The following is a 19,502-nucleotide window of genomic DNA, read 5'->3' on the forward strand; positions in this document are numbered from 1 at the left end:
AAAATAAATAAACTTAAAAAAATAAAAGCACACTTAAAATAGTTGTAGAATTGTGCATTCTGAAAAGACATGCAGCAAAGTGATGAAGTGTGGGCTCTGGAGCCCGGTACCTCTGAATTCAAATTTAAATTCTGAGTCCTGCACTTAGCTAGTGGGTGACTTTGGGCAAACAACTTAATCTGTGTCTCTGCTTTCTTATGTGTGTATGTACGTACGTTTATTTATTCGTTTTGAGAGAGAGACTGAGCGAGCAGAGGAGGAACAGGCAGAAAGAGGGAATGAGAGAATCCCAAGCAGGCTCTGCACTGTCAGCGCAGAGCCTGATGCGGGGCTCAGACCCATAAACAAGATCATGATCTGAGCTGAAATCAAGAGTCAGATGCTTAACTGACTGAGCCACCCAGGTGCCCCTCTTTGTTTCCTCACTTTAAAAAAAAAAAAAAGGGGGAAAAGATTTTATTTTTAAGTAATCTCTGTACCCATTGTGGGGCTCAAACTTAACAGCCCTGAGATCAGGACTTGCATGCTCTATCGAGTGAGTCAACAAGGCACCTTTTTGTTTCTTCAGTTTTAAAATGGGCTGGGGACACCTGGGTGGCTCAGTTGGTTAAGCATCTGACTTTGGCTCAGGTCATGATCTTACAGTTCATGAGTTTGAGCCCCACATCAGGCTCTCTGCTGTCAGCACAGATCCTCTGTCCCCCACTCTCTCTACCCCAACCCCATGTGCACACACTGTCAATAAATAAATAAATAAATATAAAAATAAAATAAAGCTTAAAAAAGAATAAATAAAATGGGCTGATGATAGGGGCACCTGGGGGACTAAGTCGTTTTAAGTGTCTGACTTTGGCTCAGGTCATGATCCTGGTTCATGAGTTTGAGCCCCCCATCAAGTTCTGCACTGGTGGTGCAGAGCCTGCTTGCAATTCTCTCTCTCTGCCCCTTCCCCACTTGCATGCGTGCTGTCTCTCTTCTCTCTCTCTCTCTCACTCTCTCTCTCGCTCTCAAAAGGAATAAATAAACTTAAAAAAAAAAGGGGCTGTTGTAAATTGTGTTAGTAGCATGGAAAACTCCTAGGAGAATACATAGCTAATACTGTGTGCTCAAAAATACTATGAGAATTCCATTGGGAATATTTCTATTAAAGAAAATAGTCTTAAACCACTTGAGTTTTAAATTGCAGTACATCCCTGCATAAAATATGACTATTTTGTAAGAAATGCTCCCTCTTTGGGGCATCTGACTGGCTTAATTGCAAGAGCATGTGACTCTTGATCTTGGGGTCGTGAATTTGAGCATGTTGGGCGTAGAGATTACTTTAAATAAATAAACTTGAGAAAATGCTCCCTTTTAGATAGTTTCTCGGAAAATAGGATGTGCCAGTCTCTTTGAAACCATGTAGTGAGGAATGTAGATAGAATTCAGATGAAGGGAGATTTTTTTTCCCCCTTCATTGTAAGCATAATAATTGTTCACTAAAGAAAATTTGAGCGTGGCTGGGTGACTCGGTTGAGCATCCAACTCTTGATTTCAGCTTAGGTCATGATCCCAGAGTCATGGGATCGAGCTCCAGTCAGGCTTTGTGCTGAGCATGGAGCCTTCTTGAGATTCTCCTTTTCTCTGTCTTCCCTCTCCCCTGCTTGTGTCTGCACTCTTTCCAAAATAAAAATTTAAAAAAAAAAAAAAAAAAAGTTAAAAAAAAAAAAAGAAACTTGGGGGTGCCTGTGTGGTTCAGTTGGTTAAGCATCCCACTCTTGGTTTTGACTCAGGTCATGATCTCCCAGCTTTGTGGGTTTGAGCCCCTCATCCCTCGTAGAATTCTCTCTCTCCCTCTTTCTCTGCCCACCCCCACCCCCAATTTGTACTGTGTCTCTCAAAATAAATAAATAAACTTTAAAAATAAAATAAAATAATTTTAAAAAGAAATTTGGGAAGTTCAGAAAAATATGAAAACAACAAAAAAATTGTTCATAATGCTACTACTGTCCCAGTGCTAACCATATTAGCATTTTAGTTGAGTTCCTTCTAAGTTTTCCCCTGTGCATTATTATTTTTTTTTAATATACATATATGTTGTGATTATAGCATACAGAACGTATTTAGCCTGGAGAAGTAAACTATTGTAGAAGTCCAGATGAGTCCATAGTAAACTATGTTGGGGGCCTGGTCAGGGTCACTAGCTATAGAAGTAAAGCATAGGGGTAGGAAACAAAAGTATTTCTGAGGTTGAATCAACAAACTGTGGGGTGGTGATTTAGTTTTTTAGCTCTGGCTCCTGAAAAGAGGCAGATGGAACATAGGAGGAAGAGCATATCTGCTGGGGAAGATGTTTGTTTTGGACATGTTGAGTTTGCGATTTGAGTAGGACATTCAGATGGAAATGTCTAATAGGCAGTTGAGGTTTTTAACAAAGACTTGAGAGGTAATCTGCCTGGGATATGCATGAGAGCACCCCAGTAAGAGTGTTTAAAATCATCAAAAATGGCGCCTATAGAGATGCACGTGTATCTGACCTCTCAGTATACCTTTCTGTTTAAGGGCAGGAGTAGAATTTCCATCCTTACTACTCAGCACAGTATTACCACATAGTAGGTGTTTGTGGAATAAATGAGTTTATTGAAACAGAGAGGGGACATTAATTTGGTCTCTGTAGAATCCTAATGAGCTTGAGGAAGTGATATTTATTATTTATCTTCCCTTTCTCTTTCAGTTTTCTTGGTGTCTAAAATAAAATTTCTAAGGAGAAATAAGACCTATTTTTCTTTACTGCTTCTGATGGAATTTTGTTTACATGAGATACTTAAATATTATTTGGATGGCTGTAATTCAGCTTAATCTTGAATTTTTTTAAAAAGGTGATTGTGAGAAAGATTGTTTCAGTGAATCTTCAAATGCTCAGAGTATGTCATAGTGGATAATGTTAAGAAGATCTATTTAATTGGACTAACACATAAGGATGAAAAGATTTAGGAATATAAAATTATATAAATCAGTATAGGGCAAGCTATAAACATAAATATCCATGGGGTATTGAATCTTTGAAATTGTGTAGCTTGTGGAAGTCTTCATGAAATGTGTCATAAGATACTAGATTGGTGGCAGGAGCATTCTTAGTGGGAAGGTGGACTGGAAAGACCCACCTCATCTGTATGCATTCAACCCTTCTCTTTGTATACTTTAGGCAGCAGTTGGTTAATTTGCATGTGTGGTTTCAACTGTCACACTGTTGACTCATTCTGAAATCTCCATGAGGATAGGCCCCCATGTCTTTTTCCCCCAGTACCTAACAGTGTAGGTTAGAGTAAGCTATCGGTAAATATTTGTCCAGTGAATAAAATGATGAATGGATTAGCAAACATTTAATGAGACTTGAGAATGTTCTATGGGGGTGGGAGTGGGTGGAGAATTGTTAGTCCTGTAAAGATTGAAAACACATAATATCTGACCTCAGGGAGCATAAAATCTGGTATTGAGTATAAATTTATCAAGCTCTCTGGTTTAACCAATGCAGACAATTAAGTAATTTGCTGACCTGAAACAGACTTTGTTTGTAACATAGATTTTAATAAATTTCTTAAGAGAGATTATGTGAATTTTTATTTATATAACAGATAATCACATAATCTCCATTCCTTTTGTGTACTCATTTAGCTGCAAAAAGGATTGTTGTGGGCTCAGTTTTAAGAACCTTTGATATTATTAAGTTTTTATTTTATTAAAATTTGGGATTTCTTTTACATATATATTTTTAATGTTTATTTATTTTTGAGAGACAGAGACTAAACAGGGGAGAGGCAGAGAGAGAGGGAGACACCGAATCCGAAGCAGGCTCCAGGCTCCAGGCTCCGGGCTGTCACCACACAGCCTGATGCAGGGCTCGAACCCATGAACTGTGAGATCATGACCTGAGCTGAAGTTGGACGCTCAACTGACTGAGCCACCCAGGCGCCCCTAAAATTTGGGATTTGATTAAATGAGGACATAATGCTCCTCTGAAAATACAGAAGGAGCTCATATCTAAACTGTGATAAAGAAGCAAGATACCTAATTGAATTGGTATACTAAAACAACTGGCTTGATCACTCAAGTATGCAAAGACCAGATAATCCAATGTGTTAGCTAAGAGTTTTACTATATATGGTATAATTGTTTATGATGTATTTCCTTGTAAGTTTTTTTTTTTTTTTTTTTTAAGCAATCAAGACTAGTCAGTTCTTAATTATCAGAACTGATATAAGGCCTTTTTAGAAACTGAAGCTGCAAAAAATCCAGTGGAATCCTGTAGTGCTACTATAACTATTTGTGGTTCTTCACGCAGAAAAATTAAAGTGAAGACAGGAAGTTAGGACTTTTTGAAGAAATTATACTGGGGGTAATGAATTCAAATCATATGTAATTCGCTCAAGATAAAGCTACCCTTTGAAAATAAGACACTGGTCCAGTCAGAATGTGTATTCTGAAGGAAAAAACTTGTATGCTGCCTATGCATAATTCAAGTGGTAACCTAACTAGATATATCAGTTGAGCATAAGCAAAACCTAAGCAGTTGTTGGAAGGAAGATATATATATTAATAGAAGAGAGCACAACCCTGTGGAACTTAGAGTCCCCAAGCAAGAATTTTGCAGTGATTTTCTAGCATTGTCCAGAGAGAACATAAGCCAGCTTTCCACCATCATTTTAACAAATTCTTCGTGTTGGACACATGTAATTTATTAGGCTTGATTGTAGTTCCATTTTCCTTTGTTTTAGATTTCATACTCACCAGATACACCCTCTTAGGTAACCACACTATGGGTAAGGCATTACTCTGGGTGGTAATATGACTGTCTCCTATTATAAACAAATAAATTGGCATTTGGCCTATATGTGGATTTTTAAAAAATAAACTTCATTGAAAATAAAAATACAACATCATTCTTTCATAAATTGGTTGGTGTAAATTAAGCCTAATCAGTTCTATGTGTGGAGAGAAAAATGGATTTTTAGAGCTATAGAGCTGAGGGCCATACTCAGGAATAAATGTCTTCTTGTAGAAGGCAGGAACCATAGTCCTATTCTCATATACCCAGTGCTTACTACTGGCTGGTGCTCAATTTAATCTATTAATGAAACTTATTATTGAATTTCAGAGATCATAACTCCAGACTTCTAGTGAGAATAACTATAGAGATTTTATGGCTTTACCTTTAGATTTATTCTCATGTCAAAAGAGCAGTTCTGGCTTTTCTTTAATTCAGCAGAAACAATTCATTAAATGATGAAAATAGAGTCTTCTCGGGGTGCCTGGGTGGCTCAGTCAGTTGAATATCCAACTCTTGATTTTAGCTCAGGTCATGATCTCACAGTTCATGGGATCGAGCCCTGCATCATGCAGTTTGTTGACAGTGCGGAGCCTGTTTGGGATTCTCTTTCTCCCTCTCTGTCTGCCCCTTCCTTGCTCATACTCTGTTTCTCTCAGAGTAAGCAAGCAAACATTTAAAAAAAGAGAATAGAATCCTATAAACAAATGAGAGGCTAAAAAGGCAAATAAAAGGTGTGTGCATTTGTTAGAAAAAAGGGGAGTGACAGTATTTGAGAACAAAGACAGTCTGTTTCATTGTTTTTATTTCTTAAATAATTAATACTCTAATTTTATTTTTTAGACCTTATTGCAGTACGCAAGCAACAAGAATGCCTCAGAACATATGGTGTATCTTCTGGAGGTATATCGACTTGCCATCCAAAGCTTTGCCAGTGCACGCCCATATTTAACTACTGAATGTGAAGATGTCCTGTTAGTGCTTGGCAGATTAGTACTGTAAGTTTAAGTACTTAAGTCACTGTTAAAATTGAGTACTTCTGGTTGTAATGTTTGCTTGACTTTTCTTTACTATGAAATCACATTATTCAGAGCACCATTAAAGCCATACCTTTGAATGAAATTTCCTTTGCTCTGAGCCTTCATACTCTGGTTCCCAGGAAATAAAGTGCAAGCAAAGCTCCAGCCAAACAACGTAATCTTTAAATGCCTCCAGAGTCTCTTCTACTCAGGCTTAGCATCCAAGAATAATACATTTTCTCTCTGTTCTTAGGTATAGATCAATTTAAGTGACAGTATCTGGAAACTGTAGTGGTCTTTGAGGATCACTTTGTGGAGAAATACTCTGAAATTCTACAATTCAATTACATTATTTGAACTAAGAATAATTTTATTAGCGGACAATATCAGGATATAGTATAAGATTACTACCCTGAGTCCATGATGATTTAGCTGTTGTTTTAATATTTGGCTGTTGTAGTAACAGATAAAATTACACCTTTAATGCAATTTTCATCTGCAAATTGAAAAGGTACAACTATTCAGTTTTTAGATTGGTTTAGCTTACAGATTGTTTGGAAGGATTCTAGTCTGGGTAGTCTTGATTTGTTAAAGACAAAGAGTTGGCCTTGTCAGTATTTCTGCTTCCTCTGCAAGTGACAAGAATCTATATAGATGACAGTTACAATATTTATCTCTTTATCAGCTGCATTGACAATATTTTGCTCCTATTTTTGTCTTCAGGAATCAAAATGGTTCCTATTTGTGTGCCCTCCCCACATCCTAATAAAACTAAATAAAACTGCTTGCAATATGGTTTCTAAAAGGAATATATTATTACCGACTTCTAAAGCCACAATGTAATTATAAAGATGCCTGGTTTTTCTTTATTCTCTTTTTTAAAGTTGAAAAGCCAATATAACAGTGTTGAAGAAAATTTTGAAGAGTGAGAAACAAATTTCAAATAATCTAAACAAATGTAAAGTGTATATTCAGTATCACTGTTGTACTGTATTTGATTATGCTTATAACTACTATAACCACCTTTGTATATTGACTTCATTATTTTATATTATAGGAGCTGTTTTGAATTATTGCTTTCAGTGTCTGAAAGTGAACTGCCATGTGAAGTCTGGGTACTCTTCCTTCAGTCTCTACAGGTGAGTTGATTTGGGCTCAAAAAAGTTCTCTGTTTAGATATCCAAGACACTTAGTTAATTCCTCCCAGCAAATAAAATTGAAAACTTGGAAGAAAAACAAGCATACTGTATATTAATTTCATGAAATTTTGAGAAAGATGCCTTCCAGATGAAGGGGGTGTGTTAAAAATTGTTTTATTCTTTCATTTGGTTTTGTTAGCCATTATATAGCTTAGGAATCAACATAGAAGTTTTCATTATTCAAAAACAAAGTTTTAGACAGAAAAAAGCTATTAAAAATGTAAAGTTGTATATGGTTGGTTATAAGGTAGCAGTATTTGGATCATTCTTTGTACACTTATCTAGTAATTTCCCTCTAACATTAGGGATTATGTCTAGCAGTATAAGTCTCTCGAACAGCCAAAATAGTCATCATAGATTCTGCTCATGCATTTTGTTTGCAGAAGAGCTCCATTGGCTCTCATATTGGCTTGATTATCCACTTTCGTAAAAGGTGAGCAGCACATCAGAAAGTAACGAGTTGTGGAGGAGATAATAGGATAGGAGGAAAAGCAAGTAAAATGCCAGTAACAGGAGGCAAATTTGCCTGTTACTGACAGAGACTGAAAAACTATTTAAAAAAAAATAGTTGGTTATCACTATGTACTAAATACTGCTCTACATTGTTTTGTGTGTTTTGTGTCTTTTAATGTGTTTTGTGTCTTTTAATCAAATTACAAGCCTATAATGTAGTGATCATTTGAATCCCCATTTACAAATAGGAAGACTAGGCATGGAGTGTTGATTAGCTTACCCAAAGTTACACCCAGATTTATATCCAGAGCTTGTTTTGCTAACTGCTTCCTCGAGGACATAACTCTGTAGTAGCCCAGACCTGTTTCATGTAGGCACAAGTAAATATTTAGATGTTAACAGACATACTTCTTTATCTGGCAGTTTCTTTCTTCTGGGGTGTATAACTCAAAATGAAATGACAACAGTGTTAATCTTTTTCTTTTTGGGGAAAAGAGGATTTTTTTTCTCATGTCTTTGGCCTGTTTTAATCCCTATAACATGGTCCTAATTCCTCAAATATTCATATGGGTGCTAAAATCATCTCTCATACATAACACACTGATTTTGTTATGCTGTGTTTTGAGGCTTGCCAGTAGTTTTGTCCTGGCATACAACAGTCTAGAAGGGCAAATCTCCCTATTCTTGTTAAGGCTATTACTATTATTTATATTAGTATCCTTTGCAGAGAGAATACTGTCCTGTTTCTTCATTCTTTTCTTAGATTGTATGCCTGCACAAAATATTTGCCTTTCCCCTACACCTGTGTAACTTTTTCCAGTATTTATCATACAAGATATATTTTTGAATATGTGTTCAATAAAATAAATGTAGTAGAGGTACAGATAAATGTAAGACGTGGTCCCTGTTGAACACTAAAAGGTAAAACCCTGAAGTTTTCTTATTTTAGTGATAAATGAACAAGGCAGTAGATGGTTTTGAGGAAACTTTTGGTAAGAGAACAGTTGTTATCAGAGCAGGCCACAAATAGAACACGCTCATTCCCTATTTTCAGCTTGTGTAACCCTTCCACGTCTTTTGCCTATGAATATGAAAATACATCCTGAAATGAATTTTCTAATAAACAAAACCGCAATCCTGTTTTTTGCAACTTTTTTTTAAGTTTATTTATTTTGAGGGCGAGAATGAGCAGGGGAGGGGTAGAGATGAAGGGAGACAATGAATAAGAGCAAACACATTAAAATTTCAGAATATGGGAACAACCAATAATCCTCACTAGTAATAGTGGACATTGGAGACATATACTTAATCATTTATGTCAAGTTAAATTTCTGACTCCTTTCTCCTGACCCTTTGTGTACATAAATATTTTAAAGAACAAACTATTGGCAATTATATTTTGTTTTCCGAGGAGATAGAATGATAGCTGATAACCTAGACTTTCCATGACATTTTATATAGAGCCACTTTTCATTTAAAAAGTCTTTTGAGGGGCACCTGGGTGGCTCAGTCGGTTAAGCGTCCAACTTCGGCTCAGGTCATGATCTCGCGGTCCGTGAGTTCAAGCCCCGCATCGGGCTCTGTGCTGACAGCTCAGAGCCTGGAGCCTGCTTCAGATTCTGTGTCTCCCTCTCTCTCTGACCCTCCCCCATTCATGCTCTGTCTCTCTCTGTCTCAAAAATAAATAAACATTAAAAAAATAATAATAATAATAAAAAAATAACGTCTTTTGATAGAAGAATTTAAACAATGAAAAAATTTATCAGTTGGTATCATTAAATTAATATTTCTATTAGAAGGAATACATTGCCTTTGTGAATACCATGGAACCCTTTATTTATTAAAAAAGTTTTTTTAATGTTTACTTTTGAGAGAGAGAGTGTGCAAGGCAGGGCAGGGGCAGGAAGAGAGGGAGATAGAGGATCTGAAGCAGGCTGTTTGCTGACAGAAGAGAACCCGATTATGGGGCTCGAACTCACAAACCGCAAGATCATGACCTGAGCTGAAGTCTGGCGCTTAACTAACTGAGCCATCAAAGTGCCTTGTGAATACTGTGGAATCTTTTAAAAGAAAGCTATTAAATAGCCTTAAAATAATTTAGTAATTGGACAGTTGGGTGGCTCAGTCTGTTAAGCCTCCAACTTCAGGTCATGATCTCATGGTTCATGAGTCTCATAGTTTGTGAGTTCAAGCCCTGCATCGGGCTCTGTGCTGAAAGCTCAGCCTGCTTCAGATTCTGTGTCTCCCTCTCTCTCTGCCCTTCCTGGCTCCCACTTGTCTGTCTCTCTCTCAAAAATAAATAAACATTAAAAAAATTTTTTTTAATAAAATTATTAATGTGAGGTTGTAAATTGAATTATGGTCATAATTTTACCTAAGGAGAATTTAGGAAAACATTTTATTTTATTTTTAAGTTTATTTTGAGAGAGAGAGTGTGTGTGAGCATGGGAGGGAAAGAGAAGGAGAGAGAATCTCAAGCAGGCTCTGTGCTGTCAGCACAGAGCCCGACACGGGGCTTGAACGCACAAACCATGAGATCATGACCTGAGCTGAAACGAAGAGTCAGACACTTAACCAACCAAGCCCCCCAGGCACCCCTAGGAAAGCATTTTAAAGGTGCTCTTTAGTGAAAATACCCTAGTTTCTTTTTTTTTTTTTTTTTTTTTTTAAGTTTATTTTGAGAGAGAGAGAAGTGGGGGGGCAGAGAGAGGGAGGGAGAGAGAGAGAATTCCAAGCAGGCTCTGTACTGTCAGCAAGGAACCTGACACAGGGCTCGAATTCACCAACTGTGAGATTAAGATCTGAGCTGAAACCAAGAGCCAGACTTTCAGCTGACTGAGCCACCCAGGCGCCCCTCTAGTTTCACTTTTAAAAATAAACAGAGCTTTGAGGATGGTTTTTTTTCCTGCTTATTTCTCTTTTGGAAATCTAAGTTCCTTTCATAGACATTCAGATACATTGAAAAGGCAAAAAATACATTTTATATTGCTTATTAGTCTGTTTTCTGGATATGCTGTTTTTTGTTTTAGGAGTCACATGATGCATTATTGGAATTTGGGAATAATAACCTACAAATATTGGTTCATGTTACCAAGGAAGGAGTGTGGAAAAACCCAGTTCTTCTTAAAATTCTGTCTCAACAGCCAGTAGAAACAGAAGAAGGTAAGCCATAAAACTTTACTGACTATATTGAAGGAAGAGTTAGATCTAAGAGAATTAGAATTCATTTATGGCTTAAAATTTTGTGAATATCACCTGTGTATCCCTACCCAGTCTGTTCTCCTTTGAATAGTGAAAACTAACTGTTAGCATTTAATGTCTTCCTAGTCTTTAGTATATGGTAGAGCTTTGCTCGTGTTTTGTTCACTGGTTACTACAACTAAGGACCATGGAAAAATTGCTTTTTTATTTTAAACTTATGAAATAATTGGAATTCAGCATTTTGTAGAGAAATACAGAGAATGAAAATTTTATTTACAAAATTGTCAGTTTTAACACCAGAAGATTTATGGAATTGAGTTGGTATTTGCATTTTAGACACAAAAAGTTATTTCATTTGGTACCACGACCAATTGTGATTTCATTTGCTTTAAGTTAGTAGAAAATTAAAAGGACCACATTCTGTTAAGTATGTTTCAGGAATAAAAATGAGCTTCAGGAGAGTTTTTATTTATACTTTTGGTATATCTTTAACTTAGGTCTTGAACAGACCATTTGAATGTTGATGCCTTAAAATATCCTAGTTAGCTTATTCATTCACCAAGTTTGACAGCCTACTGTAGACATGCTGTTTGGGTTTTCCGTATAGTGAGAAGATTGGCAAGGAGGGTACTTCGAGTTTTCTCTTGATCCCTTTCCTCTGCTAATTCTCCTGCTTATTAGTCACATTGACAAAAGAGGAAAAGAACAAAGGAAAGAGCTGTTAAATAGAAAAGAGGTTGGTTTTATTGTTTTCTGTTCAGGTTCCCAGTATATGTCATCCCATTTGTGGATGTAGGCAAATGGAGGCTAAAATATCACCTTTCTTATTAATATAAGTTGCTTAGAGGATAGAGCCAAATAGTTTCAGAAGAATCCCAGAATTAGGCAGATCCCAGTCCAGATAAAGTCTGACTAGGGCAGAGAAGAGCACTTATTCTGTTACTCTCTAGAGGCAGGCCTAAGCTCAACAGGAAGAAGGCTAGAGTAGCATTAAATGTCCCCACTTTATTTTCCCTTGATGTGCGAGTCAGATACATCACCCCACTCAGGAGTTAACAGTACTTAATTTCTTTTCACATAGAAAAAAATCAAGAGATGGAGGGAAGCACTGTTCACCTAACATCTTGTGGTATCCTATCTATTCAGTAAAGATGAAGTGCCCACTATCTGTAAGACTGTGCACAGAACAGCGACATGTCTAAGGAATTATTCTGTGAACTAGCATATAAATGGGGGGCAGCCTATATAGTCTGCCTGCTTTCTCAGTTGGCCCTGACTCTAATTTCAGGTCAGAAGATTAGAAAGCTTTCTTTAGGGGAGCCTGGGGGGCTCAGTCAGTTAAGCAGCCGACTCTTGGTTTTGGTTAAGGTCATGCTCTCATGGTTTGTGAGTTTGAGCCCCACATCGGCCCCTGCGCTGACAGTGTGGATGGAGCCTGCTGGATCCTCTGTCTCCCTCTCTCTGCCCCTCCCCTGCTCGTGCTCGTGTGCACGCATGCATGTGCTCAAAAATAAACATTACAGAAATTAAAGAAAGCTTCTTTTATAGCCCCACTGCCCTTTGTAGCCCAGGTATTAACATATATTTGAAATTAGAAAGCAGTGATTATCCTCTCGTTGATTCTCTTCTGTTCAATGATGTAGTCATCAGAAGCATAAAAGTACACATTTTAACCCTCCAAGGAACTCAATAAATGCTTTTCAGTTTATTTTTGTGGATTTAAAAAAAAAGATCTGTCAGGGTTTTGTTTTTCCTGCCTTGAATTCTTGAATTCAAGAATTCAAGCCCAAAGTTTATTACTGAAGTATGTAATGAGTATCGGTTGTTGGCACTTCTGCCTGGCATAATCAGCAGGGAAATAGCAGGTTCTCCCACCCAGATTCCAGCCCAGGTACTGAAGGCCTTTCCACCCCAGGCTACCCCAGCAGCCTGCCACAGATGATGGGGATGGCAAGACCAAGCCCAGCTAAGGTCTCACTCGTAGTTCCTGTCCTGAGCTCCAGGAGTCACAAAACTACCCCTCCTCACAGTGGCAATGGCAGCAGCCACCTGGATCCAGGTAACCTACAGACTAGGAGACCTCAGCTACCATCAGTGGGGAGCCCCCACTACCATAATGGAGAGATTCCAACTATAACTCAAAGGACACCCAGAGCCACCATCTGATATCTGTCAGTTTTGCCAACTGACCTGTACCCTACCCACCTACCCAGCCCCCCGCCCCCACCCTTTCCCATAACTTATGCCAGTAGGAGACTCAGGAGGGCCAAAGCCACAGTCTTTTCCTTTTTTTCTCTCTCCCCTCCCAAAGGTTGAAGGAAGGGATACATCCTTGTTCAGAGTCACCAACTCCTTTCCCAAATCAGGCTGATAAGGAACCAGCTCTTATACCTCCTCCTGGTTGTATTTCTTTCCCACCCCAGTTTATTTTTTGTGTCCCTTCTGCCCCCTACCTCGGAAGCCATTTTATGAATTGTCAGGTGCCACTTGAGCCTTCCAGTAAAAATAAAAACAGGCTTTCCTGTTAAAAAATAAAAAAACGGCTGTTTTTAATTGGACCTTAAATGTTAACCACTTTTTACATGATGAAGTATCGTGATGTTTGCAGTTTACTTTTAAATGGTTCAGGAAAAGAAAAGCGAAGTAAAGAAATGACAACAGTTCATTTGTTGAATCTAGATGGAAGAAAGGATATATGATTGAAAATTATTTTATACTAAAATGACCAAAAAAATACAGAAAGAGTCCCAATTAGGAAGGGGATGTCTATACTTTATTATATCATTTTTAAATATTGAATGTATGGATGGATTTCGTTTTAAAAAACAAAGTTAAGATGCATAACTTGAAATGAATTTATCTATAAAGCTTATTTATTTATAAAGTTTATCTATCCTGAGAGAGAGAGCACAACTGAGGGAGGAACAGAGAGAGAGAATCCCAAGTAGGCTCTGTGCTGTGAGTGCGGAGCTGGATGCAGGGCCTGAATTCCTGAACCATGAGATCATGAACTGAGCCAAAGTCAGCCGCTTAACCACCTGAGCCACCCAGGTGCCCCTGGTTTTTTTTTTTTTATTTTTTAAATGTTTATTTTTTGAGAGCATGCAAGTGCCTGAGCAGGGGAGGGGCAGAGAGGGAGAGGGAAATCCCCCAAGCAGGCCCTGAGTTGTCAGCGTAGAGCCTGATGCAGTGCTTGAACTCATGAACTGTGAGATCATGATCTGAGGCAAAACCAAGAGTCTGGATGCTTAACTGACTGCACCACCCGGGCAGCCCTGAAATGAATTTTAAAATGCAAGATTGGGGGCGCCTGGGTGGCGCAGTCGGTTAAGCGCCCGACTTCAGCCAGGTCACGATCTCGCGGTCCGTGAGTTCGAGCCCCGCATCGGGCTCTGGGCTGATGGCTCGGAGCCTGGAGCCTGTTTCCGATTCTGTGTCTCCCTCTCTCTCTGCCCCTCCCCCGTTCATGCTCTGTCTCTCTCTGTCCCAAAAATAAATAAACGTTGAAAAAAAAAAAAAAATTTAAAATGCAAGATTGGTCTGTATGTTCAAAGTCGATATGGTGGTTTAACTATAGTACATTGAGTAAATTAGTTTTACCTCTATAATTTAGAGTGTTTGTTATGTGATAAGTACCATATTAGTGCTTTCCATATCTCATTTAGTCCATAAACCAGGTGAGACATTACACATGCCTAAGGCCACGTGGTTAAAATTGGGAGGCAGAATTTGAACACAGGTGAGGAGATATTGAAAGTTTTTGATTGAAGCATGATAACCACTCAGTTGCTAAATATATGGTTTTGTAAAACCTCTCTAATATGTAAGGCATTGTGTTTAGTGCTGCAGGGAATATAGAAGTTAACAAGACACGGTATTCACAAATTGCTGATGGTGTAGTAAGGGAGAAGACAGAAACAGATAATAGCAACTAGTATTGAGCATTTACTCTGTGCCTGGCCCTGTGCCAAGTGTCTTATCTGTGTTACGGTAGTTCATCTATGATTCATTCAGCTCTGTGAGGTGGATATTACTAATTTTTTTTTAACAGATGAAGAAACCTGAGGCTCAGAGAGGTCAGTTAATTGTCCAAGGGTCTCACAACTAGTATGTGTCAGAGACCTGATTCAGCCTCACATTGAATGTGATTCCAAAACATGAGGTAGTAATCTCTGTACACTGTAATCCTTTATTCCTGTAGTTAAAGAGAAAAGTAAGTACAGTGAAGGAAGTAAAATACTGTGGGAATTTTTTTTTTAATGCTGTAAGAATTTAGAAGAGGGTGGGTTGTATAGCTCTTCAGGGTGAGATTTGTGAAAATGCTTATAGCCTTATAGGGCAGATACACAGAGCAGAATCTGATGATAGGCAGAATAGGATATTGGGGTGACAGATGTGGCAGGAAATAATATGAAAGAATTAGATTGGGAGGTTTTTTAAATGTTTGTTTATTTTAATTTTTGTGAATGTTTATTATTTTTGAGACAAAGAGACAAAGCATGAGCGGGGAAGGGGCAGAGAGAGAGAGGGAGACACAGAATCTGAAGCAAGCTCCAGGCTCTGAGCTGTCAGAAAAGAGCCTGACGTGGGGCCATGAACTGTGAACTCATTATCCGTGAGATCATGACCTGAGCTGAAGTCAGACGCGTAACTGACTGAGCCACCCAGGTGCCCCTAATATATATATATTTATTTTTATATATATACACACACACACACACACACACATACATACATACATACATACATACATACACATAGAGAGAGAGAGAGAGAGAGAGATATCTATCAGTTACTGTTTTGGGGGGAAGAAGGCCGGAGGACTGGAGTTAGGGCAGAAAGGAGATAACTTTATAAACATTTTTTTGTGTTTTTGAATTTTATGTCATGTGCATATATGGTATTACTTATTTTTTAAAAGAATTTAAGAAACTGTACAGATCTATATATCTATATCTATATCTATATATATATATGTATATGTATATATGTATCTATATGTATATAGATATACAGATATATAGATATAGATCTACTTATTTATTTATTTACACACAAGAGAACATGAGTGGGGGAGGGGCAGAGAGAGAGGGAGAGAGAATCCCAAGCAGTCCAGAGCCCAATGTGGGACTCAATCCCATGAACTGGGAGATCATGACCTGAGCCAAAATCAAGAGTCAGATCCTCAACTGACCAAGACACCCAGGTGCCCCTGATTGGGGAGTTTTAAAAAGAATTGCTAGCATACAATAAGGATATAATAATAATAATAATTGAGGGATGGAATTGGCAAGGAGGGATAATGCTAAACGTTCATTTCTGTATGATTGAGAGAATACCATTACTGAAAATAGAAGTAAGGAATGAGGAGCTATTTGAGAGGGAGATGTGATTGTGAGTTCGTTTTGTGGAATTTAGTGCCTATGGGACTAAAATGGAAAAATCCAAGTGAAAGTGATCTGTTTTCCAGCCATACTTTTTGACCTTGACTACATTATTAGAGTATCTGTGGAATTTAAAACCAACACACACAGACACACATTCTCTATCCCCCTTTCTCCCTCCCCAGGCTTCACCTGCTAAATCAAAATCTGCAGTTAGAGCTCTAGAATCTAGACCTTTTTGAGCTACCACAGGAAATAGGCACCTTCCACCTATATAGAATGACCTATATGATATATTTAGTGGGAAAAGAAATAGGTCCTCTGTACTCAGAATATTTCTGGAAGAAATTGGAAACAGTTATTGTTTGGGGGGGAAGGAGACTGGGGGACTGGAGTTAGGGCAGAAAGGAGACAACTTTATAAACTTTTTTTGTGTTTTTGAATTTTATGTCATGTGCATATATGGTATTACTTGTTTTTTAAAAGAATTTCAGAAACTGTACAGTTGGTTCGGATGTAAAGACTGGGCCAGTAGTTTATCCCTGTCCCCACAGTGGTTTATCATTAATACAATGATTTCCACTCCATAGATCTCATGCTTGTAGACATAGCAGCATGGGTATCATCTGAGAAGCTTGTTGGAAAAACAAAATCTCAGGTCCCATCCCAGACCCACTGAATTAGAATCTGCATTTTACTAAGATACCCCAGGTGATTCAGAAGGCACTTTCAAGTTTGAGAAACACTATTTTAGATGGAACATCTAAAGCAGTTTGTTTACTCATGACTTGTCTTGACCTACGATATTCTCACCTCTATTCTTTAAATAATAGTAACGATGCCACATGCTTGTTGAGTGTATGCTGTTCGTAAGTCGTGGGATCGTCTAGAACACTGTAAAAATCAGTGCTCAGATGCTTAATATTTAGTACTGCCCAGAGCAGCATTTTCCAAAGTGTGTACTGAACCAGGAACATATATTTTACATTATGCTAATAATATGTGTAAAAGGGTTCTCTGGTCAAATCAGTTTGGGAGACATTGGGTTAAATAAAAGTGAACAGTTTTCTTTATTGCAGGACTGTTCAGAGATTTGACCAAGGAATCCTTTTTTTTTCTAGGACTATCTCTCAGGTCTTTTGGTCGGTGGAACACACTTTGAGAAATTCCTGGTTTAGAGGAAAGAACACCACTGGCTTTGGAATCCTTGGCAAGTTACCTAATTTCTCTGAATATTAATTTTCCTAACCTTAAACTGGGGATAATAATACTTGCCTTGGTGGTGGTGTGAAGAATAAGTGAGAGGTATATAGAAACACTCAGCCTAAAGCTTGGTACCTCATAAAAGTGTTCGAGTGGTAGTTGTTAATATTACATAGGCTACTTCTTTTTCTTGCATTTATTCTTGTTGTTCATATCCATATTCCTTAATATCCTTATCAGAAAGTGAGGGAGGAGAAAGTCAAATAATTAATTTTAATAAAGTGTTAGTAGTTTTATTAAGAGGTTTGGTGTTTAGAATAAAACTACAAATAATGTGGGAATTATTAGCAAAATTAATTTATCTTGCTATCTGCTCTATTAGATGAGTATTGAGATCAGAATATACTTCCCAAGTTATATCAACCGAATTTTTATTCACTAAAAACAAACCAACAACAAAAGATATCAAACTATCGTCTTAACCTTGACATGTTATGAGGTATGTTATCAGACTTTTATTTTTCCTTTCTCCTAGTCAATAAATTGATTGCACAAGAAGGACCTTCCTTTCTGCAAATGCGAATAAAACATTTGTTGAAATCTAACTGCATCCCTCAGGCCACTGCTTTATCAAAACTGTGTGCAGAATCTAAGGAAATTTCAAATGTGTCATCTTTTCAGCAAGCCTATATCACATGCTTATGTTCCATTCTCCCGAATGAAGATGCTATTAAGGAGGTGAGTAAAGCAAATAAGTGCTGTTGTCACTCACGCTTACTATGAATTTAATAGATTTTGATAAATGTTGCATGGCAGGGTGAAAACCAAGAATTATTTTTTTCTGGCTACTGAAAAGTGCTGTATTAATTGTATATAACTGTTCAACAGAGTGAATATAAAGTTATGTCTTATAGGTGGATTTGAAAGTAGATAATTAAAGAATATGCAGGTGGGTATTTATGTGTTAGGGCAATGGTTTGCTTTGAAATTTTCAAATGTAAAAGGTGTTTTTCTTTTTTTTAAAGTAATGATTTCTATATGTTTGGGAAATACAGAAGTTATTAATACTAACATCAAGGGATAAACTAAAGTAGGAATGTCACTTAGCTTTCATTTAAGGTACTTTACACATGTAACTGTAAGCAGAGAAATATGGGACTTTAGAACCTGTGAATATGTTTTGAACTATAATTAAATGCACAAGCTGGGTACCGTGGAAAATAATAAAATAATTGAATCTTTTTTAAAAATTATTTTATCAGTCACATTGCATTTTTTAACCCGAACCCTTTTCTTTAAAATGTTGGAATTCGTTTTCTCTAATCGTTTTTGATAAATTACATAGGAAAAGATGAATAATTTCTAGCTATATTCTGTCATCTACCTATAATTCTCCTAGATCTGGTACATGGATTCTCATTTTACTTCTCTGTTAAACCTTTCCTATTAAAGGTAATAATCCCAAGGATCTGATTGTATGCTGTAGTAATTCTTAAACTTTAATGATAGTTTCAACTTACAGTTTTATTTATAATATCCTACTCCAAATGCAACTCTCTCTTTCCAGCTCACTCACTCCAGGACCAAAAGTCTATTGATCCCGCTTGCCTTCATCCTCCTCATGTACTCCTTTCCCTCCTTAAACTCTGCTTTTCCATAGTCAATCAATATTATCACTCCCTAAGTTTCTCGACTGGTCTCTCCCTTAATTGTACTTATTTGACTAACCACCATCTTGATTATCTCTAAATCTTTACCTACTCTCTATCTTTTCCTGCACCATTGGGGTCAAACTGGGGTGGAGAAAACCAGCCTACTGATTTTACCAGTAATCAGTCACACAATATTTTTTTAGGCTATTTGCTCTCCCACTTTCATAAAGTACTATTTCATACTGTGTCCTTTCTTTTCAAATGTATACTGTAATGCCTTTTGCCCCATCACACTTTGCATTGATGAACTTTCTCCCTATTTCTCTGAGGAAATTGAGGCAGTTGGAAGGGGGTTTCTGTAAGCTGCTTCCATGACATCTATTCACCTACCTGTATCTGTGCGTGCGCACCTTCTCTTCCATTACTAAAGATAACTGTATCTGTTCTCCTGCCTAAGGCCAGTCCCCCCCTGACTTCAATATCATATCCCATCTGCTGTCGCCCCCTCAAGGATAATGCTTACAGGACTTTTCTCTACTGTATCATCAGTTCCCCCTCTACTGCAACCATCCTATCAGCATTTATGC

At 37.6% G+C, this 19,502-nt stretch overlaps 1 protein-coding gene across 1 annotated transcript in view; it reads left to right on the plus strand.

Annotated features, from left to right (window-relative positions):
• Positions 1-19,502, plus strand: part of RLF (RLF zinc finger) — an 87,059-nt gene that overhangs the window by 25,649 nt on the left and 41,908 nt on the right. Inside the window, exons 2-5 of the mRNA XM_045482320.1 lie at positions 5,648-5,802; positions 6,881-6,962; positions 10,505-10,637; positions 17,799-18,001. Of these exons, the coding sequence (XP_045338276.1) occupies positions 5,648-5,802; positions 6,881-6,962; positions 10,505-10,637; positions 17,799-18,001 (573 nt within the window). The remainder of the gene's footprint in view (positions 1-5,647; positions 5,803-6,880; positions 6,963-10,504; positions 10,638-17,798; positions 18,002-19,502) is intronic.

This window comes from Leopardus geoffroyi, chromosome C1 (genome assembly GCF_018350155.1).
Source record: "Leopardus geoffroyi isolate Oge1 chromosome C1, O.geoffroyi_Oge1_pat1.0, whole genome shotgun sequence".
Classification (NCBI taxonomy): Eukaryota; Metazoa; Chordata; class Mammalia; order Carnivora; family Felidae; genus Leopardus; species Leopardus geoffroyi.